A 25824-nucleotide genomic window follows, 5' to 3' on the forward strand; every position below is an offset into this window, starting at 1 on the left:
GACGTAGGGAGCGGAAAGAGCAGAACTTGTGCGGAGAGGGGGGGGGGAAGCGGAGTGGTTTGGCGAAACCATTCGGGACTCATAAAAAGGGGGGTGGACGGAGGCGATGGAACGTCGCCTTCCAGGAAAATGGAATGCGATTTCGGATTTGCGGACGGTACCATTGAGGGTGGCGCGCGCGGGGGAGGGAGAGAAATCAAGACTGCCATTCTGCAAGGGCGCTCGGGCCGTACCATTTCAGCCGGGGGAGGAAGCGGACGGAACTAAGTACAGTACTCCATTCAACCATTTGATGGAACCCTTGAGCGCCTCCTAGTGCTGTTTGGGAAAAGCGCAGACGGAATTCCCACCTACCTACTACAAAGACTTGAGACTCGTGGAGTTGGAAGGGGCTCCAAGGGTCACCTAGTCCAACCCCCTGCAATGCAGGAATTCTGGCCACAAACATCTCTGGCTGGGCTCGAACCACCAACCTTCTGGTTAACATCCAGACACACTGACCCATTCTTAGACGTTAATGTATTATCTTTTGAGGTTAACGGCTTTGAGTCATTGTTTTCTTTTACCATCGAGTGGTGTATTACTTTAAAAATAAAATAAATATATTAAGGGCTAGGAAGTTTTGACTGAAAAGTTTACAAGGCAGCTTTGATCATTGCATAGAATTGTAAAGTTGGAAGGGACTCTGAGGGTCATCTAGTCCAACCCCCTGCAATGCAAGAATAAAGCAGTGCAACATGCAATTCACTAGTTTCAATTAATACTGTTTGTTTCCGCATCACAGATGAACAAGGGAAATGGACTTGGAAGGAAAAACACCCACCAGCCTTCCCTCAGTGGTCTGAATAACTTACTGCTCTTTCAACTGTATATCAGTCTCATTTGGTTTTCTATCTGGGCATGTGGGCTGCTTATGTTAATATATATAGATTTAAATTAAGATTATTAATGTGAGCTGACTTATTATTGTTGGTTATAATAATGTTTTCATATACAGTGGTACCTTGGGTTAAGTACTTAATTCGTTCTGGAGGTCCGTTCTTAACCTGAAACGATTCTTAACCTGAAGCATCACTTTAGCTAATGAGGCCTCCTGCTGCCGCCACGCCGCCAGAGCACAATTTCTGTTCTCATCCTGAAGCAAAGTTCTTAACCTGAAGCACTATTTCTGGGTTAGTGGAGTCTGTAACCTGAAGCGTATGTAACCTGAAGTGTATGTAACCCGAGGTACCACTGTACTAGTATAGAACAACACCATTTGCATCTAAGGCAAATGCCTATAGATAGTATGCAAATATTATAAACAATATGACATTTGTTTATTTAATAAATGTGGTTCAGACCTTCAGCGTAAAAAGCATTCCCAGACTGACTTCCAAGATGAATCTAAAACAAAGAAGCCAAATCCCTATAAAAAACAACAAGAAAACAATTTAATGGGGGAGGCAGGATATCATAAGTGTCATGTCTAGGCCCAATGAAATCAACTGATTTAAGAATGCTTATTAAGAAGTGAGGTTAATAATGGATCTTACTATGTCCTGGAGGGCCCATCTAATATATCAGGACTTAATTAATAAGAATGCAGTTAGAGCTGGCTGTCTATGTGTTTGGAATTGCAGCCAGATTTTAAATATTCCATTAACTGTCTTGTTTTCAATTTCATTGTTCTGTATGGGACAATGACAATAAAGATATCATATTGTATCGTTATATAGATTTTTTGCCACTAACAAAGGAACTGACATTCTTTGAAAGCTTACATTCTTTCATTAAGTTAATGGTCACTGCTACATTATTCATTGGATTTTTAATGGCTTCCGATGAGGTGTCCTAAAGCCACTTACAATGCAATAAAAATGTATAAAGAACTGCATATATAAAAACAGGATTTTCAACTAGCTGGAGCTTCCAGGTTAGCCTCAAGAGCCACGTCACGTAGAGTATATAGCAGCACATGGACAATATAAGCTTGGCTATCTTGACCCACAAACAGCCATAGCTGTCTTACTAACCAAAGCTGGTAAAAGGCACCCCAATTCACTGAGGTCACCTGCGCCTCTTGCAAGAGAGATGGATCTAGGAGCACCCACAAACTGCAAACCTCCTCATTCAGATAGAGGATGACTTCATTCAAAGCAGGCAATTGACTAATTACCTGGACTTAGAGAGGCCCTGTGGGTAGATGGTTCCTGTCTTGTCATTATTCAATGTAAATTTGTTTGTCCCACCACTAAGTCCAGGACTTGTGCAGCCTGTCCTGATTCAAATGTTAGTGTACTGATGACCACTCCCAATAGCTTCATATATATATGTTAAAATAGCACCGGGGACAGGATGATATTCTTCAGCATCCCATTGCACAAATGCCTGGGAGCCAAGAGACAATCAATACCTTTCTTGGAAACTGACCCTAGAGATAGGACCAGAGCCACCACAAAAAAGCTGACACTACTCACAGCTGATTATAAACCTTGATCGATGCCATGATAAGCTTTGCCATTAATCTTATACCTTTTTATATTTGGTTTTGTAAACTCTGGAACTTCTGCCCAGTGTAGTTTTCTTCTTCTTAGGGACTATGTAAAAATCAGTAATCACAGCTATAATGACTATAGCCGTGTATTCGTACTACATTTTAAAGCACAAGGCTTCCCACAAAGAATCCTGGGAAGTGTAGTTTTTACCCTTTCGGAGAGGTGCAGTTTGCAGCACTCTTTAAAAAACTACAGTTCCCAGGATTCCTATCCTGGGGTGGGTAGGAGGGAAAGAGGCTGATGTGCTTTTTAACACTTGATTGGAAGCCGCCCAGAGTGGCTGGGGAAACTTAGCCAGATGGGCGGGGTATAAATAAATTATTATTATTATTATTATTATTATTATTATTATTATTATTATTATTCAAACGCGAGGTGTGAACTTAAACCAAGCAATCCTGCATTCTTAAGTGTATACTGTACAGAGCTGCTGTTTCTTGCTGGACATGTTTCATTCTGGGCATGCACCTGCATTCCTCTCAGTAAAAAGCGCTGCAGGTCTTTCTCGGAGGCAGCGGCCCCCTTCCCACTCTTGGCTAAAATAAGCGGGAAACAAAACTTGTGCACGTCCTAAAAACTGCACGTCTCCATTTGCACTCCTGCAGCCTGCGACTAATCTTCCGGGTTTTTGCTGGGCCGCTCTATGAGAAGCGCTTCCTGATCTCGATGTCTCAACCCGGGTCTCTCCGGTGCCCTTCTAGGATAGGCGCTGCCTCATCTCTTTATGGCAACCCGGTCTCTCCCGTGCCCTTCTAGGATAGGCGCTTCCTCATCTCTTTGTGGCAACCCAGTCTCTCCGGTGCCCCTCTAGGATAGGCGCTTCCTCATCTCTTTGTGGCAACCCGGTCTCTCCTGTGCCCCTCTAGGATAGGCGCTTCCTCATCTCTTTGTGGCAACCCGGGTCTCTCCGGTGCCCCTCTAGGATAGGCGCTTCCTCATCTCTTTGTGGCAACCCGGTCTCTCCCGTGCCCCTCTAGGATAGGCGCTTCCTCATCTCTTTGTGGCAACCCGGTCTCTCCGGTGCCCCTCTAGGATAGGCGCTTCCTCATCTCTTTGTTGCACCCCGGGTCTCTCCCGTGCCCTTCTAGGAGAGGCGCTTCCTGATCTCTATGCTGCACCCGGCCTGCGCTCGGGGATCGCTGACGAAAGTATCTGTTCTCTTTTTGGCCTGGAGAAGCCCCGGCCGCGTCACCTCCCGCGCAGGCGCAATGCGGCCCAGGCGGGCATGTGTTGAGCCAAGATTGCGGTAGGAAGAGCCGCAAAGAAGCAGGCGGCGGGCGCCGGAGCGAAGGGAGCAGCCATGCCGAAGGGAGGGAAACAGCCGCAGCAGCCCCAGGAGGAGTGGGTCGGGGACGAAGAAGAGAAGCGCTGCCCCGGAGAGGGCGCTGGAGGTGAGGGCGGAGGCGGGAGGGCTGGGCGGGGAGGAAAGAGGCTAGTCCTCATGAAGGTTGGGAGGAGGACCTTTAAGGAGGGGGGGGAGTAGGCAAAATATCAGTGGGTGGGAGGGGGCTAACACACACAATTCCGTGTAAAAGTGTTTGCCCTTTAAAACAACCCGAAACAAGCAGCCACCGTTCACACACCTCTGTCCATACACGTGTCTGTCTGCTCAGACGCAAGCTCTGCCGTGGTCAGCGGGTCTCGCATAGTTGTAGGCAGTGCTTTTTTTCATTAAAAAAAAGTTTAGGGCTTACTCTCATTTTCCTACTCATACTGAAATACTGCCCCTCAATGAGGCCAAACTTAGATTCACAAAATGTTTAGGGGTATGCGTCTCCCTAGGGGAAAAAAAAAGCACTGGTCGTAGGTGTGTCTGAATGTGTTTGGCACACACCCTTCCCCACCCCTGGTTGCCCCTGCCTCTCTTTCCCCTCCTCCAACTCTCTCTTTCCTAATTTGCTGCTTAGGTTTTGTCTAAATGGACAAGGGCCCAGATTTTTCCCCGGTTGCTCTGGGAAGTGCCAGATGCGGCGCTGGTTTCATTGCTGTCCTTAGTATTTTTGATGTGCTCCCCTTGATTTGCGTGTTAAAGGAACGTTCAAGCGGCTGGTTAGATAGAGGAGGAATATTGGGGATGAAACTTTGTGGCTTGGACAAGGAACTGGACTAAAAGGCCCCATACATGTGAGCTTTTGTATGTGTCTTCATTTATATAACTAGAGATAATTTGACCAAGGAATTCCCTAGGAAAAGAAACAGTGATATAAAAATAAATTTAAAATACGCTATGTTGAACTGATAAACCCACCTGTACTAAGTAAATCAAAGTCCCAGCTAATCCTAGCTACTAATATAAAAACAATGTGTGTGTATGCTTTTAACAAGTCTTTGATATTTGTGGAGTGCTTAAGTGTTGAGAGAGTCTCGAATTCATGATCTGATCTAGTTGTAATCCTTAGTTTAGTTGTTTTATTATTCCCTGAATTGTAGATGAGGGGGCTGATAGAGAGTAGTTTGCAGAGGTTAGATCTTTACCAGAGACTTCCTTATTAGCTACTCAGTCTCTTAGCTGTAGTAATGCTTATTTATTTTGTTTATAAATATCAAATAAACAAAATAAACTTTCATAAAAATGGCTTTCAGTGACTACTGACCATGATGTCTGCATGTTCTACTGCCACTTGTGGAAGCAGTATATGTTCCTCCTTCCTGCCAACACCATAGTTCTTTCCTGCCATGTCCTTTGCTGGAAAAAGGGCAGAGGTTCCGACTCAGTAAAATATGCTAACTGCGCAGAAATATTTGTTCGGCGTTGTTTAATGTGGACTTGGGGTTGGGGCAGCATCCTTTTGCTCCTTAGCCTGTATTGTCTTAACTTCCACCAGCGGTAGGAGCTGCCCAACAATTCCCATAAAAGTTTCTCAACTGTTCAACCCATTTTACAGACACCAGTGACAAGGCATTTGGAAGAGGAAGGGTGGGGCATTGGGCTATGATGAAGGGAACCAGGTGAGTCCCAACACATGTTGCTGTAATCCATGAGTTGCTAATTATATATAGTATAATTATTTTCCTTGTGGGGCTCCTGAGCTTCTAACAAAGAGGCAGAGCTGCAGTTGCGGAAGCTACAGTCGTAAGCAGTGTTAGAAATTCAGCTACAGTATATATAATCTAATTGCTAAATGGTCCCTTAAACCTAGGCTGCAGTCACCACAATGGAATGTCTAGGCACTGTCTTCCTAGGCACTGGGAAGACAGATCAAGGGATTAAACTTAGACCATATGAAGAGATCAAAAATTTATTTACAGGGTGGTTGCAATACCACCAAGTAAATGATCTGCTAAAAGAAGACAAAAAGAAAGTAGGATTTGAAGATAAAAAATCTAAATTTAATGTAGAAGTTATAGAAGGTAAGAACAAAACACTGTCAAGGATGTATGATATTTTGCTGGAGTGGTATACAAAAGATGAGGAGGTGAAGGAGGCTATGACTAAGTGGGCGATAGATATTGGATATAACATCGACTTTGAGAGGTGGTTGGAACTATGGAACAAGAATATGAGATTTACGGCATGCACGGCACTAAAGGAAAACCTGTGGAAAATGATCTACAGGTGGTATCACACACCAGTGAAATTAGCGAAGATTTATAAGTTGAAGGATAAAAGATGCTGGAAATGTAGAGAGGTAGAAGGTGACCTCTACCATATGTGGTGGTCGTGTTGCAAAGTGAGAGGCTTTTGGGAATTGGTTTATAATGAACTTAAAAAAATCTTGAAATATACATTTCCCAAAAAGCCAGAAGCTTTTTTGTTAGGAATGGTCGGTAAAGAAATTAAAAAAGAAGACAAGACCTTGTTTCTATATGCTACGACAGCTGCAAGAATTATGTTAGCACAAAATTGGAAATTAGAAGTAATACCCAACATAAGTGATTGGCAGGTTAAAATGATAAATTATGCTGAGCTTGACAGAATATCAGGAAGAGTAAGGGACCAAGACGAACAGAAATTTCATGATAATTGGAAGAAATATTTAATGTATATGGAATCTAAATCTCAGGTGACACTGGCGGGGTTGAAATAACTCTAACAGCGGGAAAGGCCTATGTAAAAGAGTTAAAAAGTACGCGACTATATAATTTATTCGATACTTACCAAAGGGGTGGAGGGAAGTCCAAGGCTCAGTTATGTATTTTATTTATGATTTGTGAAGTGGATATAATTTGTATAAGATATGTGGTGGATTTTTTGTTTATGTTTTTCCTGGATATATGTGCAAATATGAATAAAAATTTATAATTTAAAAAAAAAAGGAATGTCTAGGCACTGGTCCCCCCTCTCCCATGGGAATTATTATTATTATAATTAATTCCATTTCTGTAGCGCTTTATATTTTAAAGAACAAAGTGGTTCACAACACATTAAAACATCAAATAAAACATTCAAGAATAAAACTACTTCAAGCTTCAAGGAAAATATTTCTCTCAACACACACAATTTTTATTAAATTTTCTCAATCACATCTCAAGATATTCACTTAAACACCTTAAATCAATGACTACCCTTCTTCTCTTTCCGTGGTTCGATTTGCATACAATACATCCCTGCATATTTTACATGAACTAAACCATTCAGTAATCCAATGTTACATCCATCAAATCTGTTGAATTTAAATTAATGCTACCAGTGTTTTTAAATGAACACAGTTTTCACCCATAAACTCAGTTAACCTTTTCCAGTCTTCCTTAAACGTGCATACTTCTTGTTCTCTTATTCTACATGTTAGATCTGCAAGCTGCGTGTATTCCATCAGTTTTAAGTTTGCCATTCCTCTTTGGTTGGGACCTCGCTCGTTTTCCATTTTTGGGCTAACGAAAACACAGGCTGCCGTCAAGGAAAACTTTCCATTCCTTCTCTAAGTGACATTTTGCCTTCTGCAGTCGCCAACCTAGTGCCTGGCAAATTTTGAACACCGGTTGTAAGCAGCAGCGCTTGTTGCAGGAGAGTGCTCTGAGAAAAAGGATCTAGCACTAGCATTTCCTATTACTTCATTTCTGCTGCCGGCAGAATGGCCATTGATTTTCCGTGTGTATGTAGTCGTGGGAAGATACAGGAGCCTCACAAACAAAAGGCTCCTGCATGGCAGGAGCAGGGACCTCATGGACCTCCAGATGTCTCCATCATCCCTAAGGATTCACCTTGATGGCTGGGCCTGGAGGGCATTGGAGTCCATCAGCCACCTGCAGATTGCCAGTTCTAACATATGAACTGGGGATATGGGACAAGGGAGAGAGGCCATTTTCAATTGGCTGTGCAGGAAGCTGGCTGGAGTGAAAGAGGCAGGAGAGGCTCGACTAAGTTGGGGTGTGGGCAGAGAGAGATGCATGAGCTTGACAAGACAGGGTAATTGGAGCTGGGAGGGAAAGGTGGCTGGGTTTGGAAGAAGTCCAGCAGGCTTAGTCTGCTGTGAAATGGGATGTGTCATAATTCAAAGAAGAAAACTATGCTACCTGTTCACAGCTAGTCGTAGGTCAGTGGTAGAGTGTATGATTTACACCCAAAAGGTCCTGGTGTCTCCAGGTAGGACTGGAATAGACTTTTGTCTTAGCTTTATGACTTTATTTTAAACTAATAAATCGGACATCATGGTAAGAAATAGGTGCCAGGTGAAAACATTCCTCTTCGACCTTTGGCTGATTAATATCCCACAGCCTTTTAAATGTGTTTGTTGCTTCTATTTTAATTATTTATTTGTGCTTTTATCTTGTATACTTGTCTTGTGAACCACCCTGAGATCTTTTGATGAGGGGTGGTGTAATTTTGTTTTTTAAAAAATAATACTAACAATAATAATAATAGTTAATATGGAATGTATTTTCCTGGTGAAGCATGTTTTCCCTGGCCAATTTCTAGAAACAAATTGAGGCATTCTTATTTTGCCAGGCATTCTGAAATTGCAATTGAGATGATTTACTATTGTTCTTAGGCTAATGCTTTTATATTTTCAATTTGCTTTCCTCCCTCTCTATATGAATCCATATATACCCACATATATGTAGTTGTATAGTCTAACCTGCAGCACCTTGTGTAATTGCACCATGCTGTAATTCAGCTTTCTTTTATTTCTGATACTTCCCCCCTGCCTTTCTTTAAAATCCTCAGTTTATCAGGGTGAAGCACATGCTTCTCTTCCCCTTCCCTGTTTTCTCCCCACAACAGCCCAGTAGGTTATGCTGAAAAAGAGTGACTTAACCCAAGATCACTTGGTGAGCTTTGTGGCTGGGTTGGGGATTTGAGCCCACTTCTGCCTGTTCCTAGTTCAACTGAGAGATGGCCAACATGCTGTCCTTCAGATGTTGCTGCACTACAACTCCCATGAGCCTCAGCTGGCATAGCCTATTGGTCAAGGGTGATTCAAATTGCAGTCCAGGAACATGTGGAGGGCAGTATCTTGACTGCCTCTGCTCCACTCTGACTTTCAATAGTAAATAGTGGACTTGAGTGTGGAATATGGTGCGCGCTATCGTGTGCCTGAACTCTTCTCGGTTCCTGGTCTCAGTGTGGGGGGAGACAGATATACATACATACATACATACATACATACATATATATGTCTGTGGTTGAAGACTCTTGGATTTGTATCTCAAATACCTCCCGATTCTTTCTTTCAGACAAAGTGGTAAAGAAGGGGAAGAAGGATAAAAAGACCAAAAAGTCGGTAAGTCTTGTCGTCTGTTGACTTCACCACCATTTGGGCTCTGCGTGACGTCCATGAATCTGGACGCGCTCTGTAGTTCTGTTGACCTTCATGAGAACTTTGCCACCTTCCACAAATGCTCCGTTTCCTCCTCCAAACAATTCAGCATTTTGGGGACTGTGCACTGGTGGTTGTTAACTGCACCTGTAGCACTTCTTGATGTCCCAGAATGCTTTGCCACCCCTTTCCTGTTTATCTACCTCCATAATTCAGCTGAGAGGTAGTGGCTCCATTTATACATAAAGCTAATCCAATAATTGGGGGATTGTTTAATATTTTTGGCTAATATTTTTGGTTTTTGGAGGGGATGGAGAAGCCTTTTGCCCTCCTTCCAGCAGGGGATAGTGGTTCGGAGGGCGGGGGCTACTACCTCCCTGCCACTGTCCTAAACTTTTCCCCTTCTGTCTCCCAAGTTCTTTGAGGAACTGGCTGTGGAGGAGAAACATGCCAGTGAGGAGCAAGCAGTTGAGAAAGAGCAGCAGCAGCAGCAACAACAACAACAGGTAAGTGACTTTGGAACCAGGAGTGCCAAGCAGGATCACAGAATCGTAGAATCATAGAATGGTAAAGTTGGAAGGGACCACGAGGGTCATCCAGTCCAACCCCCTGCAATGCAGAAATCTTTTGCCCAGTGTGGGGTTTGAACCCACGAACCTGGGAGGAATATATATTGTGGGTCTTGTCACCAGAGGGCATGCTAGTTGACCACATTGGGCTGCACTGGATTTAGGGTAGTGTGGGCCATTTCTCCATACAGAATGCCAAGCTGAGGGAACACAAAATAAGAAGAAGAAGAAGAAAAAGAAGAAGAAGTATTATTATTATTATTATTGTTGTTGTTGTTATATTAATACGGGTACCTACTCAGAAGATCCATTAAAAAGCAAATGTACCAAAATGAATTCTTCTTAAAATAAGAAATATTGGGCAGGGAGGGTGCCAAATTTTGCCCTGGTTCAGGGCGCCATATTACCAAAGTCCACCTCTGCAATGGGGCTGAGGATGTTGCAGTGCCACGGGGAGATAATTTGCTAAGAAAGGCAGGTTGACCCACCCTCCTCATGTTTGTTTGTTCGTTTCCTTGTCTGTTTTCATGGCTGCAGCAGCCCCAGCAAAAGAAGCGACGAGACAAGAAAAAAGACAGAAAGAAAAAAGAGGCGGAAGACGACGACGACGAGAACCAGCTGATTGAGCGGCTGAAGAAGCTGTCGGCCCAAGCCAGCGATGAGGAAGAGGAAGGTTGGAGGCTGCGATCTGGCGGGGGGGGGAGATTCTCTACATTGGGGCTGAGGGACCTGTCCAACCCCCTTGACCAGAGACAGGGAACTGGTGCCCCCTACCCCTCCCGATGTTGCTGAATGACAACTCCCATCGGCCACAACCGCTATGGCCCGTGGCCAAGGCTGATGGGAGTTGCAATCAACATTGGGAAGGCCCATGTTCCCCACTCCTGCTCTAGGATCTTGCTGGGGACTACAGCTCCCATCATCCCTGACCCTTTGGCTGTGCTGCCTGGGGCTGCTGGGAGTTGTGGTCCAACAGCTGTCTGGAAAGCCACAAGCTGGTCACCCTTTGCTCTGTGTGAGTTCCAAGACATTTCTTCCCACTGGTCCTTAGGACAGGGGTTGGGGACCTTCTTTTCCTCAGGGGTTATCTGTTGGAAGGTGAATGTAGGTGGTGGGTGGAAATGGAGCTTGTGGTGGCTAGTGGGCAGGGCCACTGCTTCTCTTTCTGCCACCTCCCCTAATAATAATAATAAGAAGAAGAATTTATACCCCGCCTATCTGGCTGGGTTTCCCCAGCCACTCTGGGCGGCTTCCAACAGAATATTAAAATACAATAATCTATTAAACATTAAAAGCTTCCCTAAACAGGGCTGCCTTCAGATGTCTTCTAAAAGTCTGGTAGTTGTTTTTCTCTTTGACATCTGGTGGGAAGGCGTTCCGCAGGGCGGGTGCCACTACCGAGAAGGCCCTCTGCCTGGTTCCCTGTAACTTGGGTTCTTGCAGCGAGGGAGCTGCCAGAAGGTCCTCGGTGCTGGACCTCAGCGTCCGGGCAGAACGATGGGGGTGGAGACGCTCCTTCAGTATACTGGACCGAGGCTGTTTAGGGCTTTAAAGGTCAGCACCAACACTTTGAATTGTGCTCGGAAACATGAAACGTGAATTGAATTGTGCTCATAAAAACAGGCTTCTTCCCAGATGCCCAAACTATTGGTTGGAGTGGGTTCCTCTCCCCTTTGCTTCATCCATTTTAGCTTTTCCTCTTCTCCTGGCCCTTCCTCCACCTACATGAAATGAGCCAAGGGCCAAATCATATTGGACAGAGGGGCCCCCTGCATTAGTGTTCCCGGCCTCACGGAACAGGTTTATGTCAGAGACAGGGAACCTGTGGCCTACCCAATGTTGCCAGGGACTACAACGCCTATCATCCCTGTCCATTGGCCATGCTAGCTGGACCTGATGGGAGCATTGCTACCACCTGCAGAACCGCAGCTTCCCCACCGCTGATTTATATCTAGGCTAGCAGTTCAAGGAGGTCTGTGTTAGTAGTGGTGTTGCCTTCATTAGCAGAGGCTGTGCGCTGCTAGTTGTAAACAGAGTGTGAGGCTTACATCGTGGCTTACCTGTGAGCTTTCCTTGGCATCTGGCTAGCCACTGTCGGAGACAGAGATCTGGGCTGAATAAGCTCCTTGGAACCGAAAAAGAGCCTGCAGGATCAGGCCCACCTTGCCCCAACGTCCTGTTCTTGCCCAGCAGGTATTCACAGTTTTTTGTTTCCTTTCCAGTGCCTCTCCCCATCAGCAAAGCTGGCAAGAAAAAGAAGGTGGGTTTCTGGGCATTTTGACGTTTCCTTTGGTTAGGGAATGGTGGGACAAATTAATAATAATAATAATGCCCTGGGGCGTCCGCAGCAGGTTGAGGGGATACTGTCAACTTCAGGCCCGTGGATGAGACTAACAAAGCCAGTGTGGTGTAGTGGTTAAGAGTGGTGGACTCGTAATCTGGTGAACCAGGTTCGCTTCCCCGCTCTTCCACATGCAGCTGCTGGGTGACCTTGAGCCAGTCACACTTCTTTGAAGTCTCTCAGCCCCACTCACCTGACAGAGGGAGGAAGGGAAAGGAGAATGTTAGCCGCTTTGAGACTCCTTTGGGTAGTGATAAAGTGGGATATCAAATCCAAACTCCTCTTCTTCTTCTTTGTGCGCAATGGACTCCCTTTCTGTGGCCAGACCATTGCATGGTAAAATTTGGACCACCACCAGCAAATCCCCCAGGAGAAGCTTCCTTTCACTTTTGGGGACCAAGCAAAGGGGAGCTTGTTTCATGGTACTTGTCTCTGCAGTTTCTTCACTGCCGCTTGCTTTCTCTCTTTAGGGGGGAAATGTCTTTGCCGCCTTGAGCCAGGATCAGAGTGAGGAGGAAGACGACGACGAAGAGGAACCGCCGAAACCAACCAGACCTGACAAGAATAAGATCAACAAGGTTAGCCTCCCTCTGGATCCAGCAGGAAGTGATTTGGATCAGGATGGGAATTTGTAGAGTATTAGGTAGACCAGGACACAGTGTCAGAAGAGGGATTTTGTACACTTCTTCATTTGCGTATATGGGCTCTGTAGCGCATGAGCAGAATGCAAAACATTTATTCCCATTAAAAAGTTGCTTCTAGCCACTGTGTCTGCAGATAGAAAGGTTTGAAACACTTCGAAAAGGCCTGGTCAAATGAAGGTTGAGATGCAGGGTTACCCAAGGCTCTTGGTGGTTTGCAGGTATGTCTTCAGTATTCTGTGTACAGTGGTACCTCGGGTTAAGTACTTAATTCGTTCTGGAGGTCCGTTCTTAACCTGAAACTGTTCTTAACCTGAAGCACCACTTTAGCTAATGGGGCCTCTCGCTGCCACCATGCAATTTCTGTTCTCATCCTGAAGCAAAGTTCTTAACCTGAAGCACTATTTCTGGGTTAGTGGAGTGTGTAACCTGAAGCGTATGTAACCCGAGGTACGACTGTAGTTCCTTCCACCTTCCTCATATAAGCAGAAGGGTAAATTTATGCAGAGCCAAGGACATACAGAACATAGGGATTTTCCAGCATGCAAACAGCCAGCGAACGACTATCAGCAGGACTATACTGAAGTTCTCAAATTCTTTGGCACTGGTCTTCAAACCCTTTGGCAATCAGCCTTCCCAGCACTAGGAAAAGGTCTCAGACTCCTAAGCACAGGAGCTGCAGATAGATAACTAAGTGATCAGACTGCTGGGGTTTTTCTAGCCCTGCAGGACAGTCCTCTCTCCTGTATGCATTTGCTCTTGGGAGGTTGCAGTGTGGCAAAGTGCAAAACTAGAGTCAACAGGGATGCCTTTCTGGCCTTTTCCCTAGTGCGGATAAACAACCCGTCTCTGCTTCTTTAGGCTGCTTCAGATGATGAAAAGGAGAAGAAACCAAGCCAGAAAGGGCCAAAAGCCAAGCAGAAGGTCAGTCTGGGCTGTGCTGGGCAAGCCAAAATAAAGAGAGGGCTGGAAGAGGCACGGTGGACCGTCTCCACTGGGGTGGGGGACTGTATCCAGCCACAATCCAGAACTGGCCAACCTGTCTGTCTCCTGACGGCATATAATGTCAGGTGATTCAGGATCAAAGGGAAGAATTGGCAAAGCGTTCCCCAAGTCTTCCTTCGCAGCTCTGGCTGCAAAGATTCCTGCTGAAAGCAGGGCTTACATTGCATACCAAATTTAGACTCAAATTTGAACTCTGTGAAAGCAAGCCCTGCTTCTTGCAGCGGTTGGCTGCACTTGGGAGTGCCAGCTGGTAGCTTCTGAGTGGAGCTGATCCTAACAACAACAACAACAGCCAAGGGATGCGGGTAGTGCTGTGGTCTAAACCACAGAGCCTCGGACTTGCCGATCAGAAGGTCTGTGGTTCGAATCCCCGCAACGGGGTGAGCTCCTGTTGCTTGGTCCCTGCTCCTGCCAACCTAGCAGTTTGAAAGCACATCAAAGTGCAAGTAGATAAATAGGAACCGCTTTGGTGGGAAGGTAAACATGTGCTGCTCTGGTTTCGCCAGAAGCAGCTTGGTCATGCTGGCCACAATCCGGAAAAACTGTCTGCGGACAAACGCCGGCTCCCTCGGTCAGTAAAGCGAGATGAGCGCCACAACCCCAGACTCTTTTGCGACTGGACTTAACTGTCAGGGGTCCTTTACCTTTTTAATAACTACTACTACTACTATTATTTATACCCCACCCATCTGGCTGGGTTTCTGGCTTCCAAAAATATTAAAAATACAATAAAACGAAGTGAGGTGCCAAATTTGAAAAGCACTGAATGCAAGCCCCTCTTGCAGAGAAAAGCTAATTGGGAGAGCACACTTTAAAGCCCCCAGTTGTTGCGTTCCTGTCATGGCTTTACCTGCTGCACCCCTGACATCATATCAAACCAGGTGTGGGCAGGTGAGTATCAGGGAGGACTGGACTGTATCACATAGGCCATTGGTCTGGCTCTGTGTAGAAGTGGGCCAGTAAATCATATTTTAGCAGTAGGTGTCAAACTCCTGTCCATATCATTAAAGTCTCCTATGTTTTAAAAAGATGACAGAGTCAAGGGGACCCTCGATAACCATGGAGGGTGCCTCTCTGTGCAGGTTTAAACCGGTGCTTCCATGCCTCCTCTGATCACCCTCTTGATCTTGCCCTGTTGCAAACAGGATATGTAGGAGGAAGTGGTCCCTTAAAAATGTTGGGACCAAATTGTTTGGGCAGTGCATGCTTCCGGGTGGCGCTGTTGTGGGAAAAAGTTTGGGTTCACATCTGATTGGTTAAAAAAACCCCCCAAAAAACCTTTCTTACCTGGAAGCTCTTGTTAGTTTCTGTTTGCCACTGTGCAGTGCTTTGGAGTCACAAGACTCTGTTTACATTCCAGAGACATTCCAGGCTGTTGGAAGTCTCACGGAAGACAGGAGACGGGTGTTATGTTACTGGTTTCCTGTTCCTTTGTTTTCTAGTTGCTCTCTGCTCTCACAGAGAGAGGGTGATTTCTTTTCTGTCTGCGTAGCTTAGAAAATAAAGCATAGCGATGTAGCCATAAATCTCATCACTTTCGTGTGCTGTTTTGATTCTCTGCCGAATGGGAATGTGCCTGAGTCTCATCAAAGGCTCAGGTCATTAATCACGTCAGAGGGCGATTCCGGAAGATGAGCTTTATCAACTTGGTTGCACAGAGATTCCGACAGCTCTACTCCCTTAAAAGCTTCACCATTGGAGTTCTCTGTTGCTACACAAGGGCGAAGAAAATGCACTCTGCACTGGCTCAGGGGCACTTCTGTACTTACTACGTATGTTCTAGGGATGGAATACTGGCATTGGAACCAGATGCTCAGATTTCATGTCTTCAAAAACCAAACAGAGCAGTTAGGGATGCCTTTGGTACCGCACCAATATTTGCTCCCAGCTTTTCCTGGAAGCCTCAACCGGAAGGTGATTCCGCAGAGCCCTCCTTATATTTCTTATATTCCTCCATTGGGAGTTAGAAAATGCAACAAATATAATAGTTGGGATAAGAACAATACAGTATTGCTCTCCAGGATGTATCATAGGCTGGAATAATTGTGTTCACGGGCTTTGCTAATTCTTTATGATTATAACTATTATGCTGTAACACACGTAATTTAATTTTTTTAATAATAATGCAAATCCTCAATGGCTGGACCACTCTAGATAGGTGGGCTTCCCTGTGCTAATTTGCATTGGTCATGGTAGGAAATAATAATCAGAATTTCTTGTCTTTTATTTCCCAGGAAGAGGAGGAAGACACAAAGAGGAAGAGTAGGAAAAATGAGAAGAATAAAGGAAAACAGGAGGTATGGTGTTTCATCATTGATAATGAAGACACTGTTTTTTAACCTTTTTATCGAAACATTAAATTAAATGTTTTTAGTTGCTAGTATTCTTCTTAAATTATTTATTTGTAAATTTGTATCCCACTTTTGAGCATAAAATGTTGCTGGAATGGCCTGAGCAGTCCAAGCTGTTCAAATTGCCTTATGAACCTTTTTATTTCTGTCTTCCACCACCCGTGTGCTATAAAGGAACTTGATATTATTCCCATTTTACAGACAGGCAATTGAGGCTGGGGCTTGGGAGATGCCCTATCTTTGAAATTGTATATTTGATGAGAAAATGTGCCATTGGGACTACGTGGACCGTTTAGAAAACCCATATGCTCTCCCAGTTTTTTTTTACTTTTTATTAACTGTGCAGATCACGCTAAAATATATAATTTCCATAATTTTATTTTCATTGCAGGGCATAAGTTAAAAAGGAAAATGAATTGGAGCATTTCAGAAGGATTTGGGCTTGTAGAGTAAAAAGCATTTGCATACAGCATGGCAAATTGTAGATAGTTGATCAGGGATAGTGGGCGGTCAGTAGATGCCCTGGAGACAAAACATAATTTCCCAGTTGTCACCTGGGAGAGACTGGAAACAATCCAGTGCCTCAGAGGAACAGAAACCCATGGAGCTTGAAAATTCCAGGATGTCAGAATTTCAGCTTCAGGTCTTGAAACTCAGCTGAAGTTTAAATTTGTGTGAGATTTCATTTCTGCTTTGGTCCGAATGAAGGAAGTCAGAGAGCAGCAAATTTAGGCTTTTCCAGCTGGATAAATGAGTCTTTCCTACAAGCGTCTAATTTGTTTTGTTTTAGTTTTGTCTGAAATGTATTGGCTGGGTTTTGTTTTGTTTTTTGAATTTTTAGCTGTTTCTTATTGAACGTTGCCTTGAAAGGACTGTGTAGAAGCTGGCTGATAAATACATTGGTGGTAGTGACGATGACTAATTGATGATTATGATGAAAATAATAACAACACAGTGGTACCTCAGTTTTTGAACATAATCCGTTCCGGAAGACCATTTGACTTCCGAAACATTTGAAATACGAGGCACGAAGGGCGGTCTGCAAATTCAATGGAGAAATTGGGAAAAAAAACCTCAGCGGAAGTCGTTCAACTTCTGAGGTGCGTTCGAAAACGGAAGCATTTACTTCTGGGATTTTGGGGTTCGAAAACCAAAACAGTCGGCTTCTGAGACCTTTGAAAACAGAGGTACCACTGTGATGATGACCATAATAATAGTGATAATACTATTTTTTACCCAGGGTGCTGAACCCCCTTTTGACTTGGTATTCATGACCTGTACATTTTGTCTGTTTTTCACCTGCACTCCTAGAGTGCAGCCATTGCTATCCTGGCTCAGAGCGATGAGGAGGAAGACAACGAAGAGTTAAAGAAACCCAAGGAGAAAGCTAAGGTAGAGCAGGAGAGGACTGGGAGAGTCATGCGAAGAGTTGGGTGGTTGGTTGGGTGCTTAGACAAATAGGAGAATCCCAGGCTTCTGGGTTATGTGCCTGACAGCTAAAATAGCTGATACTCAAGTTGCTTAACTCACCTTAGAGCAGAGGGGAAAGATCTGGGCATGTGGAGGAGAAAGGGTTTGCTGCAACAGCTGCCTTTCACGCTCTCTTCTGCCTCTCTCATCTCTTTCCATACTTCTTTTAGACTGCGACCAAACAGGCTGCAGGGAAGAAGAATCAGCCGACCAAGGTAAGAGACACCTCAAGGAGATTCCTGGTGGCCAAAATCCAACCCCCAAGACTTAGTAGTGCTGTGCCACCGGCATCCCAACAAACCAGTGTTTGTCAGCCAAGAGCAAACCTTGGTTTTACCAAGCCATGGTTTCTTCGAGAGAAAAACAGCCCATGGTTTGTTGCTCCCACTTGCTAGCGGGGAGGAAATTGAAGCAAGAGCCATCTGTGCATTCACAGTAAACGACCAACCATGGCTTACTGCCAGAGTGCGGTATCTGTGGCCCTGCAGATGGTGTTTATTTATTTTATTTGTGGTGACATTACAACGCCTCTTGAGGTGGTGTACATGGTGTTCTCCTGCTCCCCATTTTATTCTCTCAAAACCCTGTGAGGTAGGTTAGGCTAGGAGGCAATGCCTGGCCAAGGTTCGGCCAGTGGTCTTCGCAGCTGAAGCCTGCTCCCATGTCCTGAGCCAGTGCTCATAGCAGCTGCACCGTACTGGCTCTCCTGCATGGCCATTGGAGTCAGGTAGGATGGGACTTGTAGTCCATCAACACTGGGGTGGGGGGGTTGGCTCAGGTTCTTCCCCACCCTTGGTTTGCCATGATGCACAAGCGCAGTCACTGTAACCTGTTCCTGAGGAAAGCTATACTCTGTCTCCACAGTCAGGGACAGGAATGCTGAATAGCACTTGCTGGAAACCACAGGAGGGGAGAATGTTCTTGTGCTCAGGTCCTGCTTAGGAGATTCCCTGCAGGCATCTGATTGGCCATGGGAGAACAAGATGCTGTACAAGAAGACCCAGGGACTGCGGGTGGCGCTGTGGTCTAAATCACTGAGCCTCTTGGGGTTGCAGGCCATAAGGTCGGCGATTCGAATCTGTGCGACAGGGTGAGCTCCCGTTGCTCTGTCCCAGCTCCTGCCAGCCTAGCAGTTCGAAAGCACACCAGTGCAAGTAGATAAATAGGTACCGCTGCGGCGGGAAGGTAAACGGCGTTTTCATGCGCTCTGGCTTCCATCACAGTGTCCCGTTGCGCCAGAAGCAGTTTAGTCATGCTGGCCACATGACCCGGAAAGCTGTCTGTGGACAAATGCTGGTTCCCTCAGCCTGAAAGTGAGATGAGTGCCGCTCCCCATAACTGTCCAGCCGTCCTATACCTTTTTTTGTTTCTAGAAGACCCATTGGCCTGACCCAGCGGGCCTCTTCTTAAGTCACATTCTTATACGAGTTTTTTTCCCCTTTGGTTCCACAGAACATGTTTGCCGCTCTGGAGGCAGAGGAGATAGACGACGAGGAAGAGGGGGATGAGGATGACCAAGAGGAAGAGGCCGCAAAGGGCAAAGAGAAGCCCAAACAGGGCAGCCAGCCGGTAAGGGAGCTTGTGACTTCGTTGCGTCAGTTGGGCTTTGTCCACACTGCATTCCACCTTATGCAGGAAGGCAGAGGAGAGAGATTTAAGGCTCCTGCTCCCTCCTTTCATACACATAGGCTGTTTGGTATTTATTAGTATTCTATTAATTGCGCTTGCATCCCTCCTTCGTTCATCCAGGGTTCTCAAGCACGGCTCTCCCTCATTTTATCCTCACAAAATTCCTGCAAGATGGCTTAGGCTGAGATCGGGTGTGGGTCAAAGGTGAGCTTCATGGCTGAGTGAGGACTAGAACCCACATCACCCAGGTCTCAGTCAAACACTCTAACCACTACGCCACGCTGGCTGTCTCTTGTATTTACCGGTGCCTGTGTGCATAGCTTAGATCTCTACTCCTCCTGTCTACTAGGAACAAAAAACACTGGGCAAGGCAAACTCACCTATTGGTGAGGGTTCTGGCAAAACGCAACGGGGTGTGTGTGTTGGTGCCATGTTAGCAATGGGTGAAACGGCACAGTGCTTGGAGTATATTTCCCACATCTGGATGTTTCGAGATACGAGTGCCAGGCGCACTGGGTTACTGTAGCAACACCAGGGAGGTTGAGTGTATGCCTTGCTGAGCCATTCACCCTCCCATTGGTTCAGGAAATATGCCTAGAGAAAGTATAATAGTCTCTAGGGCATTCACTTCGTTACTTTGAACTGTGTGGGCGAGGAGTTTTCCCCCCTTAACGGGCGATTGTGGAAGAAGCTGTTCTGCTGGGAGCAGGGAATCTCTGCTGATACGTCACACTGGTTGAGGTGCGGTGAACTACCGACTGACTTCCACAAGTCACCCATAGGGTGGAGTGCAAACCATACTCCTTCAAACATCCTTCTCCAACCTGGAGATGGCTTGGACTACAATTCCCATCAGCCCCAGCCGGCATGGGGCTGATGGGAGTTGTAGTCCAAAACATGTGAAGGACCCCAGGTTAGGCAAGGCTGTTCCTAGTGCCTGGGGCAATAAGACCTAGGTGCCACTGCAGCTTACCCCACCCCCAAAAAACCTCCTCCTTCCTACCTCTTACTTTCTACTTCACGTGGGCAAGGAATGAAAGGGAGAGCTATATGAGCAAGCCACTTCTCAACCCTGTGACTGACCCCGAACTCCGGCAAGTTCTCTGGAGAGAATGAAGAGGTCTATGGAAGCACCTCTTCTATCTCCTGGGGTTCATTCCCTGCAGAAAGGACTCTTGAGCCCTACAGAGCCGTACCAGAAGCGAGAGAGGGCAGGAGAGGAGTCTTAACTCTGAACTGACTTGGGAGGTGGGGAGCAGTACAGGGTCTCTCCAAAGGTTTCGTATGAGGGCCTTCTTGGTTTCCTTTCAAGGCCCCGTTTGCTAACACAAACTACACCACCTTGTGATTTCTGTAGCAGTCAGAAGAGGAGGGAGAGGAAGGGGAGAAGAAGGAAGACGATCCCTACGCCCATCTCAGCAAAAAGGAGAAGAAGAAGCTCAAGAAGCAGGTGAGATCTCTGCCGGGGAACGAAGGAAAAGGCCCAAAAGGTTATTCCTGTTTGTGGCTGGCCAGGGGGCTTTCTCTGCCTGCCAGTTGTAAGGTCAAATCCTGGTAAAGCATTCCCTGGATAGAAATAAGTTTTTGGAGAGTGATTTAGTGGGCAGACTGGCACCTGGCAAATGGTAGATGGGGAAGAGTCTCTTGTTTGCTGCTGTTTCACAGCCAGACCTTTTTTCCTCCTTCCAACAGCTGGAGTTTGAGCGGCAAGTGGCAACCTTAAAAGCAGCCAGCGCAGCAGAGAACGACTTTTCGGTGTCCCAAGCGGAGATGTCCTCACGGCAGGCCATGCTGGAGAACGCCTCTGACATCAAGGTACGCCTGTCTCGATCCAGTGCCTCCACCTTGCCCCTCCAGTCTGGATCATTCCTCCATTCTCTTCTTCCATTGCATCTCAAGAGTGGACGCCTAATTGCCGTATTTTTTGCTCCATAGGGCACACCGCATCATAGGGTGCACTTAGTTTTTAGGGGGGGAAATAAAGAAAAAAAATGTATTTCCCCCCCCCCCCCAGCCCCAAAGAGCAAAGAAGCCAAGACAGCGAGCGGGATCCATCCCGCTGGCTGTCTTGGCTTCCTCTTTAGCCACACGCAACCTCTCCAGCCGGGAGAGGTTGCGCGCAGCTTCGTTTTTAGCCCTGGGGCTGGGGAAGCCCGAGCTTCCCCCGACCTCAGCCCCCAGAACAGGCTGCTATCTGCAAGCCTTCAGAGCCCAGTGGGAACTCCCGCCGGGCTCAGAAGGCTTGCTTATAGCTGCCTGGAGAGCGAGAGGGGTCGGTGCGCACTGACCCCTCTCGCTCTCCAGGCTTCAGCGAAAGCCTGCATTTGCTCCATAGGACGCACACACATTTCCCCTTCATTTTTGGAGGGGGAAAAGTGTGTCCTATAGAGCGAAAAATACGGTATATTTTCTCGATGGATGTATAAGCTTAAGAGGAAGCTGAGTCACTTTTGGCAGAGCAAGGAGATTGCAAGAAGGGCAGCTTTGGCCCAGATGTTTTGCACTTCAACTCCCACCAGAAACATCTGTATGGAGGGAAACAGGTTGGGCCAAGGCTTGAAGGCCTTGGGCCAAATTTGAAGCATCTCCAGTTAAAAGAACTTCGGTGGAGGGTCCAGGAAAGACGTTTTAGGAGAATGAAGGGAGGTAGCCTCAAAACACTTTACAAAAGAGCTAAAGCAACAAAATTATCATGAAGAAAAAATTATGGCAATAATTTAAGACTTCCAAAAAGTTAGAACAAGAGTAGAGTAAAAGTAGATTAAAACCCGCATCCTGGGTAGGCTTGTCTAAGCATTCAGAGCCAGCAGATGGAAACAAGAGCTTAAAAGACAGGACCTTCCCCCCCTTCGAAATTATTATTATTTAATTTTACAAGTGCAAAGTTATAACAATACAGAATGCATATCCATATTTAAGAGATTTCTCTGAATCTCAAGACTTCCCACCACCCCCTCCCTGGGTTCTACTATCAACCTTTTCAACTGCATATTATTTCATAATCCATAATTTATATCTGTCCCTATTATCCGTGTTATTTCCTACATTACAAGTGTCATTAAAGTCCTGCTAATGTTTTTTATCTGCTTACAGTGGTCTCCTAAGTAAATTATAATAAAAAGTACCTCTCTGATTTCCTTTACCTTCTTTTTCAGCTGGAGAAATTTAGCATCTCGGCTCATGGCAAAGAGTTGTTTGTCAACGCAGATCTATATATTGTGGCCGGGCGCCGATACGGCCTGGTGGGGCCTAACGGGTATGTGTCTGTTGTGAGGTGAATCCCCACCATTTTGTTTGCTTACCGCAGTGGATGATGAAACACACTTTAACTCTTTAATTCACAAAGCTGTAAGCAGCTTGGGCCCCAAGCGACCTTATGAGCTTGCTGCCTGATTCCATATTCTCCACCTCGGTTGCTGTGAGGCCTTCCCTCCTCTCTGGACCACACAGGTGGAATTATTTCAGTGGTCTTGGTCCCATTTACACGTGCAAAAACATATTAAGGAAGTACTCCTGTCCTCAATCCCTCAGGCACATGCCAATTAAAAAATGGCTGCTCCCATTTTTATTCGACCTGTGCCTTTATAAATTTAGTACAGTGGTACCTCGGGTTACAAACACCTCGGGTTACAAACACTTCGGGTTACAGACTCCGCTAACCCAGAAATAGTACCTCGGGTTAAGAACTTTGCTTCAGGGTGAGAACAGAAATCACACAGCAGGGGCGCAGCGGGAGGCCCCATTAGCTAAAGTGGTACCTCAGGTTAAGAACTGTTTCAGGTTAAGAACGGACCTCTGGAACGAATTAAGTTTGTAACCAGAGGTACCACTGTATAGGAGTGCTTTTTAAAAAAATGTCCTTGTAGCGTTTCATGGAATATTAAACATCTGTTGGTATGTTTGCAACTTTCCTTTTGAGCACTTTATCTGTAGCTCTTGTTTTGTCTATGGTTGCTTTTGGTTAAGGAGAGCACCAATATTCCAATCCTCCCTCCCTCCCTCCCTCTCTCTCAGGAAAGGCAAAACCACCTTGCTGAAACATATTGCCAACCGGGCCTTGAGCATTCCTCCCAATATTGATGTCCTGCTCTGTGAACAAGGTAAAGGAAGAAGCGTTCCTCCCCTGTGCAGTGGCAGCTCATTCACTGTCCCGCCTAGCCATGTGGTCCCTCTTATTAAGAACAAAGAAAGCTGCTGTCTATTATTATTATTTTATTGATAGATAGATTGATTGGGTTTATATACCGCCCTATACCCGCAGGTCTCAGGACAGTTCACAGAACCGACTCAAACCACTGGCTCATCTCAGTACTGCCTGCACCAATGGGGAGAAGCTCTCCAGGGGTTCAGCAGAGTGTCTTTCTTAGCCTCAGCTAGATATGCCTGGGGCCTTCTGCTGTCAGGAGCCACAGTCAGGAGTAGGTCAGCCATAAAACACCCAGTATCAGTGAAGAAAGCAAAACAGTTCAGCCTTAGTGATCCCAGTAGGGTCTTGCCCCAATGAGGCAGTTGCCAAGACTGAAGGTCCCTGCCTTCCCACCGCTCTCTAAGAAGGGTCCTCCTCTGGTTCCTTCCGCAGCAGCCCAAGGCTCCTTTGTTTTGTCTGTCTCTGCTGCACCCTCTTCATTTCTCTGCATGTTCTGGGAAACCAGAGGGGAGAGGAGCTGGTTGCAGCAGGAGGGGGAGACTCTCTGCTTCTTCAGCAGCCAGATCTCTGCCTCTTCACCCCTGCTCTGATTCTAGACTGCTCTCTGCCACAGCCTCTTCCTGCTCACTAAACCTTGTTGCCTCTTCAGCTTCCGACATCACCTTCTCCCAGTCTGCTCCTTCTTCTCCCTCTGATCGCTTAGCTTTGTTCCACCACCAGTCGTTGAGCTCTGAGCCTTCTTCCCCTGAGGGTTCCTTTGTGGGTTCCCCAGTCCATAACATCTGCATGCAAACCAGATGCTCAGCCACTGATCTTAGAGCCCTGCCCCCTTTCCATTCAGTAGCACAATATGAGTGTTTTGGCTGCAGAGGTTTTCTTTTTTTAAAAAAAGTTTGGTGCAGGCTTTGATCAATCCTTGGCTGTGGGGCTTAAGTGGCAGGGTCTTCACGGTGGTGTCCTCGTCCTTCATCTTCACAGAGGTGGTTGCGGATGAGACCCCCGCAGTGCAGGCTGTGCTCAAGGCTGACACCAAGCGGCTGAAGTTGCTGGAGGAGGAGAAGCGCCTGCAGGCGCTGCTGGAGAAAGGGGACGACGGGGCTGCAGAGCGGCTGGAGAAGGTACTCGTGGAGCATTCCCTCTCCTGTGACCGTGGGGCAGTACAAAACTGGGTTACCCAGGCGGGAGTATTTTGCACAAAGAGCTCTCTGTTCTGGAATGGCTGCCATCGCTCAAAATGTGTCCCTAGATACATTCGCAGAACTGCAAAAATATAACTACAGGCACATCCAGTTTCTGGGAATCACAGGTGGATAGAGTGGTCTTGCGCTCAAGTCCTGCTTGCAGGCTTCCCATGGGCATCTGGTTGGCTGCTGTAAGAACAGGATGCTGGACTAAATGGGCCATGGGCCACTGATCCAAGAATTGGATGGATGGATGGTGGCATCTTGGTTAACCTTGGTGAAGACTTGATGTTTTCATCCCCAAAAAAGTTTTTGATTTGAGTTTCCACTGAAATGAGGCTGCATTTTAATGTTTTTATGTTGTATTTTAATCTTGTTTTTTAAGCTGTATTTCAATCCATTGTTTTTATATTTGGTGTTAGCTGCCCTGAGCCCGGTCTTGGCTGGGGAGGGCGGGGTATAAATAAATTTATTATTATTATTATTATTATTAATATTATTATCATCATCATCATCATTATTATCTTACAAAGGGCAGCAAAGTAAATTACGGTAAATACTTCTCCTGTGGGGTGAGAAAAGAGGAAGGGATATGTTCACACTCAATTTCTGGTTGTTAGCCTGTTCCCTTTTGTTGATCTCCGCTCACGCCATATATTTCCTCCCCTTTCCCCAGGTCTATGAGGAGTTGCGGGCCACAGGAGCCGCAGCAGCTGAGGCAAAAGCCCGGAGAATTCTGGCAGGTTTGGGCTTCAACCCTGAGATGCAGAATCGGCAGACCAAGAAGTTCTCCGGAGGCTGGCGGATGAGAGTGTCCCTGGCCAGGTAATTGTCAGGTGGGGAGAGGTGGAGAAATGGGAGCATCAGCATGATGTATCCTTGAAGTTAATTCCTTTTCATTTGTTGGCCCGTAGCCAATATTCTCTGGGTAACGGAACAGTTTTAATTGGAAATCCAATACAGCATCATTCAGATTGTGGCACGGGAGTCCAATAAAGCAAGGGGTGAAAGGTCACAGGTGCTAGCTTGTGATGAGTGGTTGTCAACTAAGTTTTCCTCAGAGTAGACGTTAATGGGCCTAACCTAGTCATGTCCGCTAATTTCACTGTGTCTCCTACGAGTGTACAACTCGGTGATATACCACTCATTTTCTCCTCTCATGAGTGGCTTTAGGATAAGGAAGTCCGCCACTGCCACGTTCTGCCTCAAAACGCACTCTGTCTTGCACCACACAATGTAGATCAGGGATTGTCAT

The 25824-nt window shown here is 46.1% G+C and overlaps 1 protein-coding gene across 2 annotated transcripts in view; it reads left to right on the forward strand.

Annotated features, from left to right (window-relative positions):
- Nucleotides 1-3658: 3658 nt before the first annotated feature.
- ABCF1 (ATP binding cassette subfamily F member 1) overlaps nucleotides 3659-25824 on the forward strand; it is a 38327-nt gene continuing 16161 nt past the window's right edge. The window contains exons 1-17 of one of the 2 annotated variants that reach the window (XM_083600658.1): nucleotides 3659-3928; nucleotides 9153-9199; nucleotides 9652-9741; nucleotides 10342-10477; nucleotides 12027-12064; nucleotides 12616-12723; nucleotides 13648-13710; nucleotides 16026-16088; nucleotides 17454-17534; nucleotides 17783-17827; nucleotides 19065-19181; nucleotides 20599-20691; nucleotides 20934-21056; nucleotides 22397-22497; nucleotides 23256-23341; nucleotides 24367-24506; nucleotides 25246-25394. In XM_083600658.1, coding sequence (XP_083456784.1) covers nucleotides 3838-3928; nucleotides 9153-9199; nucleotides 9652-9741; nucleotides 10342-10477; nucleotides 12027-12064; nucleotides 12616-12723; nucleotides 13648-13710; nucleotides 16026-16088; nucleotides 17454-17534; nucleotides 17783-17827; nucleotides 19065-19181; nucleotides 20599-20691; nucleotides 20934-21056; nucleotides 22397-22497; nucleotides 23256-23341; nucleotides 24367-24506; nucleotides 25246-25394 — 1571 coding nt within the window. In that variant the 5' untranslated portion in view covers nucleotides 3659-3837. The remainder of the gene's footprint in view (nucleotides 3929-9152; nucleotides 9200-9651; nucleotides 9742-10341; nucleotides 10478-12026; nucleotides 12065-12615; nucleotides 12724-13647; nucleotides 13711-16025; nucleotides 16089-17453; nucleotides 17535-17782; nucleotides 17828-19064; nucleotides 19182-20598; nucleotides 20692-20933; nucleotides 21057-22396; nucleotides 22498-23255; nucleotides 23342-24366; nucleotides 24507-25245; nucleotides 25395-25824) is intronic. The other variant, XM_083600659.1, reaches the window with a different exon arrangement.

The sequence above is a fragment of the Podarcis filfolensis genome (assembly GCF_964270895.1).
Source record: "Podarcis filfolensis genome assembly, chromosome: 2".
In the NCBI taxonomy this organism is placed as follows: Eukaryota; Metazoa; Chordata; class Lepidosauria; order Squamata; family Lacertidae; genus Podarcis; species Podarcis filfolensis.